Source organism: Gopherus flavomarginatus, chromosome 19 (genome assembly GCF_025201925.1).
Source record: "Gopherus flavomarginatus isolate rGopFla2 chromosome 19, rGopFla2.mat.asm, whole genome shotgun sequence".
NCBI classification, from domain to species: Eukaryota; Metazoa; Chordata; order Testudines; family Testudinidae; genus Gopherus; species Gopherus flavomarginatus.
The window spans coordinates 23,292,290-23,309,090 of NC_066635.1; the positions used below are offsets into that span (position 1 = coordinate 23,292,290).

The window sequence follows — 16,801 nt, forward strand, 5'->3', positions numbered from 1 at the left end:
GCCTCCCAAGTGAGAGAACCCAGGGAAGGGTCAAATCCAGTATTATAGCATTGTCCTGTTAACGTTAGATTTTCATAGTCAAACTCTCGGAACGTGGCCAGTGCTGACTGCTGCTCCCAAGGCCCCTCAGCTGCCTTTACCTTCTGCTCCAGGAGGGCCCTGCGAAGGGACACCCTCTGTTCCAGTTCACGCAACTCCCGATCATGCTGGGCCTCAGCCTGCATCTTGATTTTACTCTGATATGCATTCAGCAGCTCCAGTTCCTGCTGCAGCTGCATCTTCAAAACCTGGCACTCTGCTTCCTGTGCCTCATCCAAACGCAGCTGTGAGGAGGAAGACAATAGAGATGTTTCACTGTGGGATAGCCACTCGTGACACACTGTACGGGGGAAAACATTTGTTTTCTTAGCAATACAATTGCTTTCTATTGTATCCACTTTCAGTGAACAGGGAACATACAGTGACAAACCCTGGGGCAGTAAGATGGCATGCTGCTGCAAGCTATTCTACCAAGTGCTCTCTACAGGGAGAGCTGAAGGCTGGCTAAGTGGTACGAACATCTTCAGCTCTTGCTTTTGCCAGAGGGAAGCTGAGAGAAAGAACAGTTCTCCTCTCTTGCATACAAGTGGATTAGTGGAATGCCACATTTCCAATGCAGAGTTACAAGCGGGTTGCACAGAATCCTAGTTAGAGACGGGAAAGGGCTCTAGAGCACATCCCTGCCAATGCAGAACAATAACTAGCAGCACAGCTCAACAGCCTAAAACCACTTACACAACAATGAGTATTGCCTCCGGATTTGAAGGCTGCTTCTGCAGTATTAAAAATACATGGAGCTATACCTATCTCCTAGAACTGGAAGGGACCTTGAAAGGTCATGGAGTCCAGCCCCCTGCCTTTACTAGCAGGACCAAGTACTGATTTTGCCCCACATCCCTAAGTGGCCTCCTCAAGGACTGAACTCAACCCTGGGTTTAGGAGGACAATGCTCAAACCACTGAGCTACCCTCCCCACATGGGAAGGACTAAGTCTGGGATCTGAATCTGGGTGCTGCCTGTGTGGCAAAGGAAGAAAACAACCCTGCTGCCAGGGTGACTACAGGTCAAAATGCAAACTGACATGTTGGGCTGAGTGTATGTATACTAGGTCTCAGAGGCAACTCACAGCTTGTGTTGAGAGCATTTCATTGATGCTGTGATCATACTGCTCAGCTAGGATGGCCAGTTTCCGGGTCTGCTCTTCTTTGAGCCGTTTCAGGACAGCTTTGTGTTCACTCTTTGGTGTGGTCTCCAGTAGGTGGTTTCGCAGTGCTTTGTACTGTCTGGTTTGGATCTTGCATGTGTCCTGAAACTGCTTCTTTATTTGTAGTTCTTTAGACTAGAGGAGGAGGAGGAAAAAACCCAGTATAATGTCAAAGATGGAAGCAAGATACTCAGTGATATTTCATTCCATATTCAAGGGCAGGAGTTCACAAATCCCACAAACGTATATGAATATAAAAAGTGTGAAGAGTAAAGTGATGAGCACACAAGAGACAAAGATCATGCTGCTGCAGCTGCTTTGACATTTGGCTAGTTACATTTTGTTGGTGTGCAAAACAATTAGAATACAGACGACACTTTTCTACCAAAGCTCCAGACTACATACAGTTGTCACTACACAAAGGGACTCATTTGCCACTGGACTGGATTCAGTCCTGGGTGTTGCTTCTCAAGAAGACTTCTTGCATGATAGGCGTAATAGTTATTAGCCATTAAAGCCTTACTTACACATGGCTACGCTGGATTTATTGTTGTGAAAAAAGCAAATTAGCAATATTTTGTGTGCAGAAAAAGATCTTTTTTGGTTTAGGATTCGATGAAGGACATTTGTATTTTAACCTTTGATGCTAGGACCTGACTTTAATAAGGGTTTGCAGTAAAGCATTATCTTAACAAGGAAAATTTTGACCAGCACAGGTTTGGTGACATTACTTGGTTAGCAGGGGACTCAAATTTTATCTCTGGAAGAGGGGGTCATCGTTTGTAGTAGTATCATGCCTAATCTAACAAACACTCAACTACATAAGTACCCGCCCTCCAGGCACCTGCTGGAGACCTGAGGTCCTTCCTATGCTCTCCTTTTGCACCCAAAGCTGTGTGTGTTGTCAAGAAGTGTCAGTTAGCACTTAAAACAAAAAATTAGGAGTCATTAGATACGGTTAAGTACCTGGGATCTGCTACTGACTTGCTGTGTAACTTTGGGTAAATTAATTTTCTATGTTTCAGTGTCCACGTCTGGTTCATCCTTACCTTCCTCACAAGGGACCTGTAAAGTGCTCTGAGATCCTGGACGGGCAGGTGGTATACAATTATTACTATGGTCACCATTAAACCTAGAGACGCTCCCAGCCCCTGCCAGACTGGAGAAGAGCAGAAAGACTGGGAAAGTGGGTATGCAGAGCACTGACTCTGGGCTACACAGTCAGTCCCTCCATGGTTTTGATGTTTAAAAGTGCTGCAGCAGTAGCAGGCCCCTAGGTGTGGGAATGGATCCCTGCCCCGTTCCATGGAGAAGCCCTGGCACCTGGATAGGGAAGACAGCTGCTTTCACTAGCATCTCTGACTGTCAGCCCCTCTACTAAGTGGTGCTGGAATTGGTTCAGCTGCCTTAGAGGCAGAGAAAGCACAGCATTTATGACTACCTAGAAGGTCCTTGTGAGAGAATAAAATAGCTCAAACCCTGTTCTATATGTCCTCAATACCTTACTGCCTGAAGGGGTTCTCACAACAAAATTTTTGGTGGCCTCAAAGTGTGGCCACCAACTCTTGCTAGTGGCTGCTCTGACAATTTTTCCTAAAATACTTAATTAACTTCAGGAAAAACAAATAAATACATACAGATCCATGTCCATAATTTATTTATGTAGAGGTTTTTTGCAAACTCAATAATAAAAATAATGTACAGTTATTTCTATTCTTTACTGGATCTAAACAGAATAGAAACACAAATAAGGTGCTGTGCACATTCTTGTCTTCTGTTGTTCTTGTTTCTTTTGCTGCTGCTGCTGTGAAAAGTAATATTTGTATGTTTGTTAATATCACTCTTCACAACAGACTTACTCAGCCCTGGCAAACCAGGGCTCAAATTAAGCCCTGGATGGGGAGGTGAGTAGGGAGACAGCAGGGGCCAGGGATGGGGAGGCAGTGGGAGCCAGGGGTGATGCAGGGGGTCAGACCACAGCCCAAAATCCCAAGACCATAGCCTGCTGCCCGCCACCCAGGGCAGAAGCCTGGATACTGAGCATCACTGCCCTCAGGAAAGTGGGGAACTCACTGGCTGCCTGCTCCTCTGACATTTGTGGTTCCAGAGAGGGCAGGACCCAACTCCTGCTTGTGTCCCTCAGATAGGGGTCACTGCTTGCAACCCTGCCCCCACCACAAAGTTACTGCCTAGGAGGCTCTAGGCACAAGAAAAGCCTCTGGTTTCCACTGGCCTGGTTTCCAAAGAACACCCTCATTCCCTGGTCCAGAATGCCTGCATGCATTCTGTTTCTATTCTGCTGATACATGTATTGCAGAGGGGAAGATGGGACTTTTACCCTTTCTAAATTAACCAAAAGCCATTTCCCTGCAGGAAAGCCCTTACAGCTGCTCTCCCCACCCCCTGCCCTGAAGGGAAATACTTGTAGGCCATATATTTCCATCAAAGACTTGGTCACAGCCAAGGAGCAACAATGCATTTCTCCTCACTTTCTGTGAAGTTTCTCTTGGACATCAGACTTTGTTTACAGCTTTCCAATGCAAAGACTTTAACAATAGGAAACAGAAGGGAAGGGTAAGGTTTCCAGTCAGGTTTATGACAAGATCATGCTGGCCTTGCATTGTGAGTTACCAGAAAGAGGATAACAAGTAAGACACTCAGAACAGTGATAACAGAGCATTTTTCATTGAAGGATTACTTCTAGCCACCGTTCCTTCAGGCACAGACAAGGACTGCAATAGACATCTGATTGTGAAAACCTTACTCCCAGTATAAAAGGAGAGCCCTGCAACTGGGACCCTTTAATAAAGGAAAACATTGCTAAAGAGAGAATCTAGATAACAACTGCAGTCAATAAAACACGTGCATGCACTGTTCAGAAGTGAGGGAAAGAGTTAATTCTAGTGAACAGTTCCAATAAAGCAAGTATTGGACTTCAAGCAGTATTGTTATTCCAATGGTCTTCACGATTAGTGTTCTGTGTACACAGATTTGGTGCTGGACTCACTGCTCCGGACTCTGAAGTCCTTCAATCAATCACAGAACAGGTAGAGCACAGGCAGCAGTGTAGGCGTCCCACACGCCTTGCCAGCATGCTTGAGCCTGCCCTGCAGGGATGACCTGTAAGCCAGTTCAGTCTCCATGACCCACTCAGGTCCCTTGACTTCTCTGCTGTAACTGCCAACCAGGGGCCAATTTTAAGGAGGGAATGAATATGGACATATTGTCTGCTTGCGCTTATACCCTATCACCTTGGGGAAGCAGAATTAATTCATGTTAACTTCAGAAGGACCAACCTAATGCAGCTGCTTCAGTTTTATTCAGCTCATAAAGCACTAGTGCTTCTTTGTGAAGTCATCAGCTATTTCTGTACTATATCCTTGGAGATTTTGAACACAGTGATCAGATGGTCCCTTGTGATCAGCAGTCAGTTTTTAACTATTTAATACTACTATGAGATTGACAAATCATTTCTTTTCACTGCAGAGGTACTATTTCCAAGCTGGTTTCCAGACAATTTCTGTCAAGAAAACAACCTACAGTTGGTGTGAACTGAGTCAGATGGGCAAATCACGACTCCCAGAGACCTAGAGCAACAAAGGAACCCCATGCTCTGTATGGCAAACAGCGCATTCTAATGTGGGCACAGCTGAAATCCTGGGTGGAGTGAAGGGGTCTCCCTCTGCACAGGACTAGGCAGTGATGTGAAGGGCCTTATATCCTGTTCACTAAGCACCTCACATGAGACAACAGGACTTCTATGGCTGAAGAGAAGGGCTTATAATGGAAACACTAACAGCCTCCACTCCAGAGGCAGGACAGTTCTGCTCAGACACCAGTGTAAACACAGGACAGAACGTGAAATGGGTTAGCATTAGATTATTTTCCCCTCTGATATTGCATTGGTAAATATTTTTTATTTGCATGTGCTTGTCCACTGACACCACTAAGGGGAGCATATCCATTGTCTGTTAACTGGAGAGCTTGTTCATTTTATTTCCATGTGCAGCAGCAAAATTAGGCTTTAAAAATTATTGCTTCATGATAGAAGGGTGGATTATTTTGGGTAGGGGTAGAGAGAGGGATGGCTGCAAGGATACAAATATTTAAAATCCAACTTCTAATAGAATTTATCATTTTAAAACGGAGGCCAAATTGCAGCTGCTGAAAGGCATCTGTTTAAAAAGTGAGGGAAGGGTGTAGTAGGGGCCTGCCTGCAACATAATACTGGGATCCAGTTACCGTAGCTACGTCCCATTATTTATATAGCTCAACATACATGCACAGCTCTGAACAAAACAGAAACAGACAGGACCAGAGTCTCAGCTGCTATAAAGTGGTGCTGCTCAAATGAAGTCAATTAAACTATGCCAGTGCACACCTGGTAAGGGTCTGGCCCAGGGTGCCCTTCTTAAAAATTTTACAATCTTAATTAAGGGAAGAACAATAGATGATTATGGGAAACAATGGGGCGGTGGGGGAAGGATGCAAGTGAAGACAGCAAGATCATGTGGTGGCTTGGGTAAGTAATGCCGGTTTTGTGAAGAGCTGCTTTTTTAATCAAATAAAGCCATGTACTAGGTAGTTATAAACCTCCTTGAATAACTGAGCTTCATGAAAAGCCTTAAAGAAGGAGAGGCTGGCGGTGTGGTGCAAAGAGCTTTAGCCCAGTTGCAGAATATGGCTAAACCTTAAGGACTCCCGTGCACCACAAACTGGAACCATGCTGGAGCTTGATCCTGTGACATAGTTGTAACTGTTGGATAGACCAGCCCTGCGCTGCACTTTGCCTGGAGCACAAACCATGGCCTGTTTACTCTCCCTCCTCATCTCGACCACACTCCAAGACTGCACAATACCTTCAGACTCTTAGGCTGCTGTCGAACTTCCATGACGTGCTTACGCCTTAGCTCACGCTCTCGTCGCTTGTTGTATTCCAGCTGGTTTGTGAGCTCAGTTTGGTGCTGAAGCCTGATCAGCTCGCAACGCATCTTCTGGATGGTACTGAGGTGGCGGAACTCCAGTTCCTGCATAGACTCATGCTGTCGCAGCAACATGGCGTGCTCCAGATCCTTCTGCGTCTGCCTTTTATTTAACTCCTGAGCCACAGAGCGAGAATTAATTGCCATGAGTTATTTGTGTACCTAGCTTAATGGGATCATGTTCACTGCAGTGCATTTCAATGGTTCTACCAAAGCAACTTAGATAGTACACCAGGGTTTTTCTGCAACCTACTTCTGGTAGGTATCAAGTATAAAATATTAGGAAAGGTGATCAAAAAAATAAATCACTTCACATTGCTTCTTTGTGTCATGGCTGCTAAACAATTCCAATTCACCATAGTTAAGTCTCAGATTCGGTCATGGATACTTTAAGTAAACGTCATGGACAGGTCACGAGCAATAAAGAAAAATTTATGGAAGCCTGTGACCTGTCCATGATGTTTATTAAAAATATCCTCACAAAATGGGGAGCTGCAGGGTCCCCACAAAGCCGGTGGCAGCTGGGCAGGCCCCAGCTCGGAGTTCAGGGGCCCCACCACCCATGGGGGCTCAGAGCTCCAGGATCCCTGATTCAGAGCTGGGGGGACCCCTGCGGCCCATGGCAGCAGAGAGCTGTGAGGTATCCTCGCCACCCACTGCAGCTCAGAGTTCCCAGCTGCTGCAGGCTGAAGTCATGGAGGTCTCTGGAAGTCACGGAATCCGTGACTTTTGTGACAAAATTATAGCCTTAACCATAGTAGTTGCTTTCTAAAGAGGTTTTTGAAGCTGGCTATTATTATCCATTTGCTTCTGTTAACACTTCCTTACATAATGTATAGCAGTGATTCTTTGATAATGAATGATCTCTTAAACAGGCATGTTGGTTTTCATCACAATGTGCCCATTTAAACTAATCTATTACAAACGTCACCCTAGATCAGGCAACACCATTTCCTACACCAAGCACAGGGTTTTGGTTACACAGCAGGGGTCCTATATGGTGTATTTGGGACTAACATGGTTCATGGGTTTTTACTCCTCCCTTGCCCTCTCACCTCCCGAACTAAGTCCTGTTCCAGGTTATGGCGCCCGAGAAGCATTCTTCTCTTAAAGCGCCGGCACTCCAGCTCCAAATACTGTCTCTGGCGCTGCAGCAAGTTGGCCTCCTCCTCTGCCTGGAAATGTTGAATGTTCTCCTTCTGTTTGGAGAGCCACTCCTGCTTCTCCTTCTTTGGAGTGCTCTGGTTTTCATTCAGCTCCTGACAAGACCAGGATAATTAATTTTAGAATAATCATGTTAAACTCTTTGACAATGAGCAACTGTGCTGACCTGCATAATCAACTATACTTCAGTTAGGCTGTGTTACTTCGTCCTCTCGTGCCCAGATATTGCAGAACTCTCAGCAAAGTACATGATATTGCATATCTATGGACATTCCACGGGACAGGTTGAATTTTGGCTGCTTTAACTGTACATTTTCTTGAGTCTGTCATTTTAAGTTAACTTCAAAACATTGGTTTGCCGCTCAGTTTCCTTTAGACAAGTGTGAAAGGATACAAAAGCTTGAGAATAATATATTCTACCACTGATGATGTAATGTTACTTGTATTCGTGTCAATTCCAATTTATGAGGCACTTCTATTGGCCTCTCCAGAGGAAAAAACCTCTCCATCTCAGTCCAATGGCCCAGATATTGCAGAACTCTCAGCAAAGTACATGATATTGCATATCTATGGACATTCCACGGGACAGGTTGAATTTTGGCTGCTTTAACTGTACATTTTCTTGAGTCTGTCATTTTAAGTTAACTTCAAAACATTGGTTTGCCGCTCAGTTTCCTTTAGACAAGTGTGAAAGGATACAAAAGCTTGAGAATAATATATTCTACCACTGATGATGTAATGTTACTTGTATTCGTGTCAATTCCAATTTATGAGGCACTTCTATTGGCCTCTCCAGAGGAAAAAACCTCTCCATCTCAGTCCAATGGCCAATGCAGTGATCTAAGATTTATGCATACACACAAGTATATGACCTAGCCACTGACATATCACAGCTGGGATGAAAATGGGACCAGGACAAATTCATCCTATGTAATTTACCAATATTGTTTATATAGGCTCTGATCTTGCAAAGCACTTAAGAACATGCTTAAGTGCTTTGGGGCCATTACATGGAGATATTTATAACACATTTAAGTCCCCAAGGCAGGACCCAGTTATCAAGAACCCATAATTTACAAAGAAACAGTATACAGAAGTAAATAGGAGAGATGATTGGCCATGTTTTCAAACTTGGATGCTAAATTTGATATACAATTTGAGACACCCTTCAATTCAAAAAGGACCTTGAAGTCAGGAATTAGTCTGTTTACACAAGCTCTCCCTATAATTTGAGAAGTAATACATACTAGATGGACCAGTATGGTTATTAGACTAGTCCCCACATATAAAAGAGTTAATACCACACAGAATGCCGCTGTATTTTATCGAGGAGAGTCAACACATCATAGGGCATTGCCCTTTAAATACTATCTACAGTATGACCAGAAAAAGATTCCAACCCATCACAGCTTTACAGGTCTCTCAGCTCTACTACTTCCCAGGCTGCTTCTTCCCAGGAAATAGCTATGTTTGGGATTACACCTCTACCTCGATACAATACTGTCCTCGGGAGCCAAAAAATCTTACCGTGTTATAGGTGAAACCGCATTATATCGAACTTGCTTTGATCCACTGGAGTGCACAGCCCCTCCCCCCGGAGCACTGCTTTACTGCGTTATATCCAAATTCATGTTATATTGGGTTGCATTATATCGAGGTGGAGGTGTATTTGCTTCTGGATTTGTTAACTGCTAGTTCCACAGTTGAATCACAGGAGTTAATAGTTCAGAATTAAATGGCTCTTTCAAAAACTCTATGGTGGTGTGATGTTAGTCAGTCTGTAAAAGGAACCAGGATGTCTGCACCTATATTTCCCTCTGGATCTGATGAAGATCATGATTTTCAAAATAATACAGTCGTTATTTACACTAAATAGCTTCTCCCACCCCTTTTACTGTCTTGTAGAAGTTATTTTTTAGCAAAACTTCGAGAGTTCACCTGCTCTGCTCTACATTCCTGCTTATCCAATAGAGGTATTGATAACCCAATGATGAAAAATGTCACTAATGAATGGTCCTCTATTTACAAACGATGCAGCTAAAGGATATATTCCATAGTATGCTGCTTTATATCCTAATAGCGAGAACTCTCTTTCCTAAACTACTCTCTCATTTCCTAGCATTCTTAAGTTTGTAAGCACCTTGCTGGCGCTGAACTGGGAAAGAGAATTAAAGAATGGAAAAACCTGTATTTCAGTAGAAAGCTATGTGGATGCCCACATGACAACACACACTTCTGTTTTAAGATCAATAACAAACATTACAAATGACGTCTTCAGCAAGTGTCTGACTGGAATCTCAATACAGAATTTGCCATGATCAGATTAAAATTACTTTGCCGCATCTTGGCATCTCTTAATTCTAGGAGTTCAGTGTATTAGTACAATTTATCATATAAATACAATTGTATTAGTACAATTAGTACTTTCTTGTTCTCATAAGAAACGGGTTACCTCTTTGAGCTGTTCTTTACGGAGCTTGTATTCTCTCTTCTGGGACTCCAGGAAGCTGTTCAGTTCTTTCTTTTGCTGGGCTTGAATATGTTGTTGAAATTTCTTTTCTTCATTGGCCATCACTTTAGCCTACACCAGAAGACAAAACCCAATGAATTTCTGTGACTCAATTAGTTTAACAGATTTCCACTTCCATTTCAGACCCTATGCGAATCGCTATTGTTTTGTACCTTTAACATATACTCACCGCACCTTTCAAAGAGAATCAAGACTGCGCAAAATCTGCTCTCTCTCATTTCTCAGTTTCCCCCCATGAATGCACCCATTGACAGTCTTTGCTCAGTGCTTTATGACTTAGACCTAAGCTCTAGCTTATTTTTAACCTAGTAATAAAGTCAACTCCCTCATGACCAGGAAAACTGCAGACACACACTCAGGGTACAACTACACTGTTTAAAAAAGAAAAAGCGCTCAGAGCCTGAGCCTCAGAGCCTGGGTCTGCAGACTCGGTCTCACACCAGGACACTAAAAGGAGTATGTCAACATTCTTGCTTGGGCTGGATCTTGGCTTCTGCAAGTCAGTAAAGAGAGTGGGTCTCAGATCCCCAGGAGGAACGTCTACACTGCTATTTTTAGTGCTGTAGAACAAGCCTGAGTCTGTATATGCAGGTTCTGAGATTTGATGCCCTGGCTTTTGCTATTTTTGCAGTGTAGATGTACCCTCAGGCACTATACTATAAAGATCAATATAGAATGGCATAGTTCTACCCAGTGACCGTTAAGAACACCTAAAGAATAGTCACCAACCATCTTCTTTGGTGGCACTAGTCCATCATGATTGGTTAACAAATAAGTATATTCATACACAAATAAAAGTATGAACATTCTAAGCACAACTGACATTTCTGTGTAAGATCATTTTATCTGAATTATAACTCCCAGCAGGAGCTGTACAAGGCAAGGGTGCCATTCTACTACTAAGATTACTGGTCATTTCTGAAGAATGCACTTAATTCACTTTTAAAACATACATAAAGTCAAGAAGACAAAGGATACAGGACAATAGAAAGGAAAATCCTTACTGTAATTCTTTCTGGGCTCAGTATGCTAACATTTAGTACAATGCACTGTGATGCAGGACATACCTTTCCTCTAGTTACATAAACCCCTTAGTGTAAGGAGGTGATGTATTAGCCTTTTTCTAATTATCAATTTGCTTGGCTCCTGAAAACAGACATGTAAGAGACTACAATGTCATCTCTTCTTCAGTGAGGAGAAGTGGACAATTTAATGTAATTAACAAACACAGACCAGTCTCTAAATCTTAATCTCCTACCTCCTTCTCCATGGCTGCTTGGTGTTTTTTAATTAGCTTTTCCATTTCTGCAGCAAAGTTGTTTCGCTGCGTTTCAAGATCTTTGTCCAACCTGAGGCGATGCTCATCCATTTCTGCCTTCAGTTTGTTCTCCAGTGCCATCAGCTGTTTCTGGTGCTGCCGTCTCATGCGTTTATAGCCAGACATCTGTTCTCGGAGCTCAGAGTCTTGTTCATGTTCCTGCATTTGCCTTGTCACCTAGTGAGACAACCATAGCAGGATAAAAAGTTAATGCATCTTAATCTGTTTTTCAGCATTCTTCAATTTACACAATCAAAGGATTCAATAATGATGTATAACTTTGTTGGAAAGAAGAGCATAAGCTCCAGGGGCAGACAGCTAAAAACTGATTTGACTAAGAGAGACAGCCTTCTTTTGCTACTGTAACACACAAAAGGATCAGACAGGTCCCTAATGGGCTTCTCTTAGTTGTTAACAATGCCTATAAATGGGGGAGAGAGACAGAGAGAGAGAGAGCGTGCACTGCCATCTTGATTTTGCATTTTAACCAAACTCTGTTTTCAAGATGGTTTATACTGACAAAAACACTTCACAGAGGTGACGAGTAGCACCCTGTATTAGCAGCAACGTAAAGCGTGACTTCGCTTTCTCTCTTAGCTTAAAGCAGTATTTCTGCAATAGCTGTAATCTCAGCTAAACATGGTTTAACATAACATTCTCAAATGTCTAGAAACATTTAGCACAGAGACCACTGTGTCTCTCATTTCAAAAGCCTGAACTTTTATAAATGTGACCTCTTTTTCTATGGTGCTATTCACTTCTCCAACACCAGAGGCACAGAAGATGACACCTCAAATGCATTCAACATTAATGTTTATGTTGGAAAATCATGAGTCCAGTTATAGAGGGGTTACAAGCTCTCTGAGTTTCACCAGTAAAAATTAAGGAAAGTCATCCATTTCTACTGTGAAAAATGCTGGCTAGTGACAATTTTACAGAAACACTTTTTATTTTGCAAGATCTAGAACAGCGTTCCTCAAATGCGGCCACCAGGGGGTTTTCCTGCAGCCATGACAGCCTCCTGGGCAGAAATGGGGGAGGGGGCAAAGCAGCAGCCCCTCCCTGCCGAGCCATGGGGTTGAGGGGTGGGGGACCTTCAGCCCCATCCCTCATCTTCAGCCGTGGGACTCTAGGCTTCAGGACATCCCTCCCCCCACTCCACTGTCTCCAGTCGTGGGGCTCTGGGCTTCACCAGGCACCATGGCCAAAAGCCTGGGTTGTCAGGCCGCAGAAGGGAGCTCATGGCATTGGGGGGAGGAGGGGAAGGAAGCAGTGGGACTCAGGGGGGCACTGAGGAGCTCAGGGAGGCAATGGGGATCTGTGGTGGACCAGGGAAGGCACCGTGGGCCAGGTAAACTAAAATACAATTGTACATTATCTTTATTATAGAAGCTGGCAAAAAAAACCCTACATAAATAAATTACAATGATTTGGAGATGTATATGTGCATATTTATTTATTTTTTCTAAAGTTAATTAAGTATTTTAGGAAAATTTGTCAGAGTGACCCTCAGCAAGAGTTGGTGGCGCCACTCTGAAGCCCCTAAAAATTTTCTTGTGAAGCCCTCGATCTATGGCATGGCTTCACAGCAATGCGAGAATGGAAACACCATACTGGACTGCCAAGCTTATTTTTGTATTGAGGAGGACAGGTTCAGCTGACTAACTTATACATGCATACAGTGTACATATACAGAAACTAGGGTGTAAAATTAGACGGGAATATTTGGTTTTGTGTCATGAAACTATAAACCATTTGATGCTGCAGATTCCCTATGTACTACTAGGCATTGTTTTTGAAAATACATAAGCTATATAAAAATATTTGCCCTGGGGGTTATATTTATATTAGTAAGTTGGCTCTAATTATTTTTGTGATAACATTTTTGAGTGTATGATGACACTTCACATTCTGATGAACTCCTAAAAGCTGCAAGTAACATTATAGCTAAACCTCTAAATTCATCCTGCTTCTACAATTTAAGCAACAGAAAAAACTAAACCTACCAGTGATGCTGTGCGTATAGTAGCAAAGTGCTCTCGATTGCGGTAATGTGGCTTGTGGCGAGATACTTGGGGTGGAGACTGTGGTTCTGACGTCCTTGTTCTAGAATCAGACTCTTCTCTGTAATTTTCTTCCTCCTTAACAGTGGGAGAAATATTAACAGTCGAGAGAATAAGGAGAATCCATGTTACACAGATTGTCATCTGAGTGTGCTTCAAAGACATCCTTAAGAAAATAAAAGCAAAAGTGCATCAGATGCACTAGTCCTGAAAGGCAACTGCTGACAATAAGACAGCTGAAAATATAGAACAGAAAACAGAAACCTTGACCCTGGAACTTAGGATGCTGAAGCTTCATTTCATAATGTTACAGCTAAGAGGAAAGCAACTTGCTCAACAGTGAGAGTGGAAAAAATAATAAAGGGAAACAGATTATTGAGATGATCAACAGGATACTTCCAACCAGCACTCTACATAGTAGATAATATCTTTAACCCAACCAGACAAACTCCTTCTTCACAATCATGCCAGATAACGAGGTTAATTTCACTAACTGTAGAAACACTTAAAGGAAAACACTTTTGATTTCCCATGTCATATTCTATATGTTTATGTTTTGCATCTCTGATTCATCATCAGGCAATTGGTAATTAACTATGTTATACACTAATCAGCTGCCTGAGGAAAAGCATATATCCTTGTTCCATATCTTATTAAAGAAAAAATTACAGAAACTCCCACCACGAACTATGAAAACATACGAGTCTGAAAAGTGTATCATGCCCCGTGTAGTAAGAGCAGCGTGATTCAAAGGGAGACTCTGTTCCTGATCCTTCATCATTCCAAGGTAAGCAAGGGAAGTGGTTTCACAGCATGCCATGCTCAGAATGCTGCAATTCTTTTCCTGTGTAACTTGGTTCATTAATTAAAAATTCAGTCAAGTAATGGAAAGCTGGGTACTTCAGGAACAGTTCTCCGCCACTGCTGCAGGTCTAGTGCTTGAGAACCTACTAATGAAGAAGTAAAAAGGAGGAAGAACTCTTACAGCTTTTGCCCTGTAAAACAGCACTCGATGAGCCCAGGACATTCATTAAATAAACCAATTCCCAATGGGCAATCCCAAATGGGTTTCAAAACAATCTAACTAACACAAAATTGCTATGCAGACAATTTAATAAAACAGGCTTTTAAAAAAGTTTTACATCAGCCTTCTGACGAGGCCTTGTTTTCAATGCACATTAATCTTTTGGTACAAAATTTTAAAATCTGCACTACTATGCTTACTATGGAAGCAAGGATTTATGCCTCTTTAATATCAACCAAAACCTGCACACACTACACCATTCATTCCAAGTGAAATCCCAGTATCATTCAAGCTGGTCTGGATAGAAAACTAACACTCACAGGCTTTAAGTGGATGACAGAGCTATTTGACATCACGGTGTGGTCCCCTTCCATCATGTCTAGCTCACTCTTGTCATCTGAGGCATCTGGAAGACTGTTAACACTACTGCTTTGGCTACTGGCACTGATGGACATACTGGGAATGGACTGATTACTTCCGACACTGTTCACTGTTCCTGTCCTGCCAACGCCATGGTCTTGCTCCTAAGGGCAGGAAAAAGAGCTGGCTACCATCTTTAAAATAAAACAATTCATCACTATTGTAACGTTATCGATCTTGCCAAATAATACGCTAATGAGATGCCTTTATATGAGCATCCACCTGCCAAGTCACTGCAGCTGCCCACTCTTCAGACGTGCTACTAAATGTTTCTTCTGCGGGAATGGTGGGGAGAGAAAAGATCTGCTACAAAATTAACCTGGCTGCTGTCGGATTCTTTTCAGAAGGGAGCACGCTAAGACGTGAAACTCGACAGTGAATAAGCAATGCTGTGTCCCCAGTAACTGTTTTGACAGCAGTATTATCTTCTCCCAGGAGTGATGCTAGCACTTTTACAAAGTACTCATGTCCCTTTTGCACGAGGAGAGAATTGGGCTTTGGCTCTGGCTTGTGGTTTTACCATGTGCTCCACAATCTAGGCTTTGATTCTGTATTTATTTATTTTTGAAGTGTGTGTTTCTACCCTTTATGGTTAGATGAAAAAACCTTCAAAACGTGAACCAGATGTAACTGATGCAATGACGACAGCCAGTGGCCTTGTTTAGGTTGCAATTAGCCCTTATTTCAGGGATCAGTGAAGGTGCACCAGCACAAATCCCTCCAGAAGGCAAGAAATGCCAGGATTTGTGCCCTGGTTTCAAATATAGGTGCAAGTCCTGGCTTTCTTTTCCTACATTAGGAGTTTGCCCTGTTGTGGCTGGCTAGAAACAAGGGTGGACAAGGCCAGAGGCTGCAGCCAACCTGAAGCAATAACTCCGAGTGACAGGAACAGGCTCCATTCATCTTAATGAGTTTATTCTGTATCCTAATGATCATTATTAATATCTCCGTGTTGAGAGATCCATCGTCTCTCTTAGCTCTTCTTACCTCCTCCTCTTCCTGTGCTTCTACTGCAGGCCCATTGTGTGCCTCCTGGAAAAGGAGTTTCTTCATTTTGCGATACTGCAGATTGTCCAGTTCTCTCACTGCATCCTTTGTTCTCTGAATCAGGTCTATTAACACTGTTTCAGGCCGTTCCCGAAGAACAAACATGTGCTGCAGAACACACACACACAGAGGTGACTAATATTTCATATCTTCAGTGCATATACTTTGCCGGAAACTACCTTCATGAATTTTGGTCATATTTCTTCCTCCTCCCTAAATAGGCAGAAGAAGAATGAAGCCTATAGCCATACTAGCTCAGGCTGGGATTTTATCAGATTTCAGAACCCAGATGAGTTGAGCCTGGTCAGTACTTTGATGGGAGACATCCTTGGACTATAGAGATGTTGCAGGAAAGAAGGGGCTGCAACTCAGTTCAGTGGAACTCTTCCTTCAGAGATCTTGCCAAGACTAAGGAACAGGATGTTTGATTTTAATAGTACTTAAGCCCTGTCTTCTCTGAGTGATAACACCTTTAAAACACGTTAAACACGTTAGCTGTCAGTCAATCACAGCCAGCTAACATGTTTATTAAAGGTGTTAAGCTCTGTCTCTATTCTACTCTACTGGTTGCTAAGTGGCATTTAAAATCTTAACTAACTTTTATTTTTTTAAACAGCCTTTTTCCTTCTAGACTAGGCCTAAATCAATAACTTATCTATACTCAGCATATGGCTCTTTTGGGTGAGACATAAAACGGAGGTTTTGAACATTTATGGTTCCCTCTCACTTTCAGTTCTATAACTGCTGTGCTGCTCAAATTATTAGAAAGACTTAGAATCACAGAATCATAGGACTGGAAGGGACCTTGAGAGGTCATCTAGTCCAGTCCTTTGCACTCATGGCAGGACTAAGCATTATCTAGCCCATCCCTGACACGTGTTTGTCCAACCTGCTTTTAAAAATCTCCAATGATGTAACAGGACTCTCAACTGAATCTAAATTAGCTCTTTTATACCATGGAGAGAGGAAGGGTCAAATGGTATCTAGGATCCTTAAACAGGGTCCACAAC

General features: G+C 42.7%; 1 protein-coding gene across 1 annotated transcript in view; it reads right to left on the minus strand.

The window, feature by feature from the left end:
• The window catches only part of TAOK1 (TAO kinase 1), a 67,016-nt gene that overhangs the window by 13,828 nt on the left and 36,387 nt on the right, over positions 1-16,801 (minus strand). The window contains exons 10-18 of the mRNA XM_050929262.1: positions 15,732-15,899; positions 14,645-14,848; positions 13,244-13,378; positions 11,178-11,414; positions 9,842-9,970; positions 7,281-7,484; positions 6,103-6,342; positions 1,166-1,378; positions 141-323 (exon numbers count right to left, since the gene is read on the minus strand). Coding sequence (XP_050785219.1) covers positions 141-323; positions 1,166-1,378; positions 6,103-6,342; positions 7,281-7,484; positions 9,842-9,970; positions 11,178-11,414; positions 13,244-13,378; positions 14,645-14,848; positions 15,732-15,899 — 1,713 coding nt within the window. The remainder of the gene's footprint in view (positions 1-140; positions 324-1,165; positions 1,379-6,102; positions 6,343-7,280; positions 7,485-9,841; positions 9,971-11,177; positions 11,415-13,243; positions 13,379-14,644; positions 14,849-15,731; positions 15,900-16,801) is intronic.